Source organism: Medicago sativa, chromosome 2, assembly GCF_051527215.1.
Source record: "Medicago sativa cultivar Bolivia chromosome 2, Bolivia_mono, whole genome shotgun sequence".
Classification (NCBI taxonomy): domain Eukaryota; kingdom Viridiplantae; phylum Streptophyta; class Magnoliopsida; order Fabales; family Fabaceae; genus Medicago; species Medicago sativa.
Window position 1 is genome coordinate 76477609 of NC_140750.1, and position 8099 is coordinate 76485707.

Sequence of the window (8099 nt, forward strand, 5' to 3'; positions counted from 1 at the left end):
ATGGGGGCAATCTTCCTTGAGAAAGGAGAAAGATCACAAATGCAGACAATTGTGTTCGTAGAAGCAGAGAGTACGAAGTCTTTATTTGGGCGAAAATTTGCCAATGTTACGCAGGTAGTTTGGGCGGGTAAAGTGGACATGCAAGTGTCTTCCTTATGGTTTCAGATGCTGATAGTTTTGTCGGAGCTTGCACTCAAAAACCGTGGACAATTCTTGTGAAATTCAAGAGTGTTCATTGATCCTTAATTTGTGTCCTAGAAAAGTTAGAGAACAACTGCCAGTATTGACTTCTCATACCTTAATCTTGCAATCATCTCCTGCAATTATTAACATACAAAAAATAGACAAGTATTAGTATAGTTTGACTTAAAAGCATTACTCAAGTAACACATTGCAAACATCTATAGTTATTGCAATCACTGTTGCAACTTACAGACAAATCGAAATTGAATAATACTGACTTCTCTTTGGTTGTTAAATTATCAAAACAAAAAAGAAAAGTGTCTTGCATTGCATTGACTCTAATTCCATTTCTACTCAATCAACTTCCACCAATGAGGTATTCTCAGGACAATCACAATCATGTTAACCTCGTATCATAAAAAACAGAGAAGGTAATAAAATTATAAAAGGAAATGTAATAAAATCATCACATGGAAGGTAGAAAAAGTTTATTAAAACCTATTAAAATTACAAACAATAAACATAAAAAAAGAGGGATAACAATTAGATCAGAATCATCACAGTTAAGGAAATCCATAGCACGAACAACGTCATGTTCGCTTCAAACTAATCAATGAGGTATCTCGTTGTATAATTCCACACCTGAATCATTCCAATTTCCAAACCAACCAAGATCTACTCCCTTTTCGGATGGATTAATAGCATGTTCCAACAATTTTACATATGACCTTCCACATTATTTCAGCCGTAATTGTAGATGAAGGTTGCACAATTCAATCCACTTAGAATAGTTTATGACAACAACAATAAATTTCAGTGCACTTATACTTGTGGAAATGGCTCAAAAATGTCGAGCCCCAAATACTAGAAGGTCAAGTTGTAATGATCAGAAGAACCTCATGTGGACGATATGATTGGTTGATGAACCTCTAACATTTGTCACACTTTTAAACAATAACTTTACGGTCTTCATACAAGCTATTGTTGTTCGCAGATGATCGAAAGATCACAACCTATAAAAACAATAAAGTGTAAAGTAAAACATGAGGCGTGACATAGTCATTGAACTAAGTAATTATCCGTAGGATTGCTCAATTCCTTCAAAATACAACAGGTTTTTCCTTACAATAATCGTACCGAGATTATCAAAACACGAGAAAAATACAGACAAAGAAACTCTGACACTTGGTATTTTTGTGTAGAACGGAGGAAGAGAGGAAGAACAATTTTTCTAGCTGATGGGAGTAAAATTAGTCAGTTTTTAAAAGGAAACTTTTTTTCACTTGGTGGATAACAACCTCTCCCTAAGTAAAAGGTAATTTTATTTATATTAATCTATACTATATATGAAGAAAATAACCTCTTTCAACTTTTTTGGGTTGACTTTTTCTCTTCCTAAAAATGTCCTCAATTTTCAATATAAATAACACATGTAACAAATAGATAAGAATAAACTTAAATATTAAAATAAAAGTGTAACAAACACAAATGTTTAGTTTTTTACTTAATCATTTAAAAAATTAAAAAATGTAACAAACTAGATGAGTATATATATACTTACTCTTTCATTATCCTAACTAGAGAAAAGACGGGCACTCACGTGCCCGTCTTTCCGCTCTTTTTATTGCGATAACGTTTGAGAATTATGAACGGTATTACAAATGTTCAGTTTTTTACTTTATCATTTAAAAAATGTAACAAACTAGATGAGTATATATATATTTACTCTTTCGTTATGCTAATTAGCGAAAAGACGGGCACTCACGCACTCGTCTTTCCGCTCTTTTTATTGCAATAACGTTTGAAAATTATGAACGGTATTTTTTTATGAAATTTTGATTTTGATTAAAACTAAAAATAAAAATGTAAGTTGTTATAACAAACCAAACTAACCATGATTATCTATTTCAATGACACCAACAATATAACAAAAAATATAATCTAAATTCTTTTTTTTAATGACACCAACAACAATTTTTATTATAGAAAAAGTTGTTTCAGGGCATAATTAGGATAATAAAAAAGTAACTATAAAAGTACTCATCTAGTTTGTTACACTTTTTAAATGATGAAGGAAAAAAAAGTATATATATATATATATATATCATGTTTGTTACATTTTTTAATATTTAAATTTATTCTTATTTTTTTTTTGTCAAAAAAAAAATTTATTCTTTTTTTTTTGTAGAAATCAAAATGGGATATTAAATTTATTCTTATCTATTTGTTACATTTGTTATTTGTATTGAAAATTGAGTGTATTTTCGAAAAGAGAAAAAAAAAACCATCCCAAAAGAGTTGAAAGAAGTTTTTTTTTTTATGTATAGTATAAATTATACCCTTAAACAACAACTTTTTCTATAATATTGTTGTTGGTGTCATTAAAAAAATAAAAATTTAGATTATATATTTTTGTTATATTGTTGGTTTCATTGAAATATATAATTATGATTAGTTTGATTTGTTATAAGCTGAAAGCAAAAAACATTTATATTTTTTCTTTTAATCAAAATTAAAACTTCATAAATAAACACCGTTCATAATTTTTAAACGCTAGCGTGATAAAAAAACGAAAAGACGGACACGTTAGTGCTCGTCTTTTCGCTGGTTAATAACGTGCCATTTTTCACTAGTTAATAATAATGATAAATAAGAATACTAACGAATGAGAAGTTTATGAAAAAAAAAAAAAAAAGTAACGTACACTATCAGCAAAATTACTGAGAAAAAATCCCAAGTCAAATTCATTTGGCACATTAAAGGCATATGACTGTTTCCTTAATTATAATAAATATCGTGTAGGTCAATATTATTTATAAATAGAATAGGAAATAAATGACTTTTGCAAATATATATCTTCGATATACAATAGGTAGTTTAATAATATCCTAACCTAAAGAATTTTTCAGCCAAAGTTCTTGCCACAAATTCCTTCATGATTTCATGCATCACATACTGTGTTTCATGTTCTTTATGGCACAATAGTAAAGTTTGGGAAAATCTCCTCCTGTATAACCTACCAGTAATGATCATGTATGTCATGCATCACGTCACGTATTGTGCTTCATGTTCTTTAAGGTAGGATTTGAGCATTATTTTGAAGAAAAAATGTGTTACTTCACTCGTCAATAGGAGTATAGCGCACTCTGCTGTTTGTACCCGTTGTGGCCTTACGAGATGTTCCTTCATTTTGTTCGTGATTGTAATTTCTCTAGAACCATTCGGCATCACATCGGGTTCTCTAGCCCGGATTTTTTCTATGTTATGGATGCTCATGATTGGCTCAAGGGGGGTTCTAAGGGTTATCTAGCTTACTTGTTCTCAGCAGGTGTTTGATGGTCTTGGAGACACCGTAATTTGATGTGTTTAAACAATGAAACAACTTGGTCTTTAAACCGCATCTCCTTTAACATTCAGAATACGGTGGAAGTCCTCAAGTCAAGCTTCTTTCCCCATGCTAATGTTGCTCCTACCAAGCTCTTCATCAAATGGAACAACAACAATTATTCTTGTGTCATCCTGAATGTAGATGGTAGTTGTCTCGGGTCTCCAATTCAGGCTGGTTTTGGGAGAGTCATAAGAAATAATGATGGCTTCTTTTTATCTGGTTTTTCAGGTGTCATTCTAGATTCTTCTGATATTTTGCTCGCTGAGTTGTTAGCAATTTACCACGGTCTGATATTGGCCAAGAATTTGGGTATCACTAAGTTTGTTTGTTACTCTGATTCACTTCACTGCATCAACCTCATCAATGGTCCCATCGCGAAGTACCATGTCTATGTTGTGCTTATTCAAGACATAAAAGAACTGCTTCTTCAAAAAAATATCACTATTTATTACACCTTTAAAGAAGGGAATCAATGTGCAGATTTTTTGGCGAAACTTGAGCTTACTCAAACAACAATCTCTTAATCCATGCTTCTCTTCTGGAAGGCTTGCTTAATCTTCTTTAGAACGATGCTTTAGGAACTTTCTTCCGTAGGGAGTAGGTTCCTTTTCCTGCTTTTGTTTTTGTTTTGTTTGTTGTTTTAACCTTGTAACCAAAGAAAATGGTAGAGAAAAAAACGACTTTAAAGTACTTTTACCACGGTCAAAGGAATAAAGGATGATTATCTTTTCCTAACAATGTAGTATAAACAAACCAATAAAGTATTTAGAGCCACGGGTCTTTGAATTTGATTATTTGGGCAATTAATTTCAAATTATTGCATTTTACTTCAGCTATTGAAGATTATCAATAATAACAAATTTCACCATATGGAGAAGGCTCATGTGGGAGTCAATTCTAAACCTCTACGTTGTTTGCGGGTTGGGAGATTTGAAAAGTATAGACCACATGGTCCCTAAAATTATTTACACAAAATGTTCCCGTAGATTTTGAAGTCTCACTTTGTGGTTGTAAATTTTGATTGTATAAAGTAACATGGTGCATAAACTTTGCTAGAGCTTCTTGTGTTTCCTATACCGAGTTAAATCCCAAAGGCTCCGTCCAACAATCATCTAATAAACACTAAGACACACTACGTACGTGTGAGATTTGCATCATAGTCCAAGACAGATCTATAAATTTCGATTGGTGTAAGCAAAAACATATACTACAAATATTTATATAAAAAAAGACTTTATGCATAAGCAATAAAATAATGACATCGTTATTATTAAGAAAAAGTTTGGAGATTAAAAAGTATACCATTATATATCAAAAGAAATAAAGAATTGAAGATAATTAAACATCTACGAATTATAATTCATATGTACTTCCTCTCTCAAATTTCGTCAAAAAAAATGTACTTCCTCTCAAAAAAAAAAAAAATCATATGTACTTGACATCATAGGTTCCATAACTCCTATGTTATGTAGTGTACATATGAGTTTAATTTGTCTGCCTGATAGAGATTTTTCCCGCACAACGTCCAATTAGATCTTATTATGGTAGTTTAACTTATTTGAGCTAATGGATATGGAGTTTAAGGTCTTAGGTTTAAATCCGGACGAATGAAAAAAAATTAATCTAACTACTAATATTTATCGTTATTTATCTAACTACTAATATTTATCGTTTGAAAAAAAATGAGGGATCAAATTATACCAACATAAATGTTACATCATTCAATATCATTTTACTTTGTATATATCTTTTCAAATTTGATAATTGTATTGTGAGTTTATATCATATAGATAATTCATGTAAAATTTTCTACAAATTTAAAATTATTTCATATGTTATTGATACTCGTCGAGATTGGGGGTGTATGCATTTTTATCAAACATCGTTAATTTTGATAGGTCTCAATAACATAAAAAATTATGTTATACTTAGAAATTTATACAGACGATCAGGGTCGTCCCAATCAAAGTGAAGGTCTGACTCACATAGTAAAATTGGGCCCTAATAAAGTAAAAACACAATGTTTTTTTAAAGGAACAATCTTCTGTTTAATTGTAAATAATATTCGTAAACATAAAAAATATTCATCATGGTAACTAATACAAAAAAAAAAAATCATATTCTAATCAATGACATAAAATATAACTTCAAACTAATATTTTTATCATCCTTCTCACAAATAATTTGAAAGATAACTCCTCGAGCACATTTTTTTTATCATAACACCTCTGATAGTTAACTCTCGGAGAATCTTGTTCAGCCAAAAGAGATATTGAGATGGACTAAAATGAAATCTTCTAAATAATTGGGTGAAGGTCATTGTCATTGGATCCACACATAATAAATTTATTGAGGCTCCGATATTTTGAAGGCTCAGCTCCGTAGAGCTGTTTATACCCCCTCAAAGACGTCCCTGTAGATGATTTATATGATATAAACTTAAAATTCAACAATCAAATATGAAAAACATAAATTAAGTAAAATGATCTTGAATGATTTAACATTGATATAATATTACATTGCATCGGCATAGTATGATATCTATTATCTGTTATATTGCAATACCTCTTTCTAAAATATAAAAATGTGAAATCTGGTTGGACGTATGTATGGTAGTGTGTACAAAAATTAAGTTCATTAGGAGTACACACACGACGGTAATTTATAGCAATAGGCATTACAATTTGTAGAGGAAAAAAAAAACATTTACATAAGTGGAATACCTTTTCGTGAAGACAAAAGGATTGTCAATTATCTTGCACCATAATTCACAAACATGGAAAATGAAATGCACGATAATTCATAAAGCTAAACTTTTTTCTTTGGTTTCATACACATATACACTAATTTAGATACATTTAGATTTTTGTTAATTTTCTGTCATTGGCTTAATATGCAAAGTCTTGATTATAACTGAAAGGGTTAGGTTTCTCAACTATGTGATAATGGGCCTACCAAGCACCAAGAAACACAAGAAAAGAAAAAGTTAATTTGCAAACCAAAAAAAAATGATTGTTAAACTCTTTAATCATTTTTTTTTTTTTGAACAAGCTCTTTAATCATTTTTAGTTGCTCCCTAGTTCTATATGTTATCCTATTTGCTCCTATATATACTAGAAAATTTAGCAATCCAAAAACTACTTGGTGATCTTCATATCTTCCTTTGGTATGAATTAGACATCCATTTTGGCGTGACTGTGGAGGAGACTAATCTCATGAAGCAAGTAGACCACACGAACAACAAAATTGTATTGATGGTGTTAAATTCTCAACGTTGAATTTGAACTCAAATTGAGCAGAAAAATACATGTATCATCTAATTTGAGCGCATCATTTGATGATTTATCTTCATTTCTTATAAGCTAAGAACTTCCTCCAATAAATCAATAAACTACACTAGCCATGAATAAGTGGTGTAACCTAGATGGTCTACCAAAATTAGAAAAGATGTACATTAAGTGTACGTTTGGTTTCCTTTTAGAGAGTTTGAAATTGATTTTAAAGGTATATAATTATTTAGATATGTTTGATTGCTCTCAGAGTAGAATTGTAAAAAAAAATCATTTTACCTTCAATCAACTCTTAATTAGAATCAATCCATTCAAAATCAATTTTTGAGACCAGACATAATTAAACATTCACATTAAAAAATGGCACTACGTGACAATTAGTCAACACCAAAAATAGGTACAATGGTGGTTGATCAATTATGCACTCACATAACTTAATCCGCATTTTGCTATCTATATATCTGAGATTTGATATTGTTCTTTTTTATGATCAACAAAAGAACACTCAAAATTTTACTATACATATAGATAGAAAATTATCAAGCCCATTGATCTTAGAGGCACAGTGGTGAAATCACAGAATTAAAATGTAATTAAGCATTGAAGACTGAAGTGAAGAGGCTTCAGGTAGATATGTCATATATATCACAATATTAACATCTCAAACATAGGGGTTGTGGTGGTTATAAGTTCCTCTCCAAGTTGTTTAATTAGTGTTGTTGACTAAATCCCTGTCCGCCAATTTTCAATCCCCAATGAGTATCAAATTTGAACGCTACTAAATATGTATACACATTAAAAATGTTCAAGTATATATGATATATTATACAAAGATTTGTTAAGGCTATTGTTCATACCTAAACTTAAATTATGCCATTGTAGGATATCTCACATGTATAGAGGTTCTAGTGAGTTGTGCATAACTGAGGGTTGTGTAGCTCAACTGATTCGAGTTAAGAGTTAAAGAGTTGAAGGACTAGATTCAAACCATGATGGTGGAGAAATTAGTAATGTAACAACTAATTATTAACATCGACCGATTTAAAAGAAAATAGGACCTCTCTTGCTTCTAGATTAAAATTCGAGCTCATGGTAAAATATATGTTCATAATCGTCTTAAATAGGAAGAGACCTCTCAGTTCACAAAAAATAACGTGTATAAGGAACCAAATCAATGTCACAGACAAAACCATAAGAGTATATTTCCTCATTCATATTTTCCTTCCCAAAATTGATGT

The 8099-nt window shown here is 30.6% G+C and overlaps 1 protein-coding gene across 1 annotated transcript; it reads left to right on the forward strand.

Annotated features, from left to right (window-relative positions):
• Positions 1-4095, forward strand: LOC146950868 (uncharacterized). The gene is made up of 2 exons (XM_085748685.1): positions 1-114; positions 3601-4095. Exons 1-2 carry the CDS (start codon positions 1-3, stop codon positions 4093-4095), a joined length of 609 nt encoding a protein of 202 aa, XP_085604811.1.
• The last annotated feature ends 4004 nt before the right edge of the window (positions 4096-8099 follow it).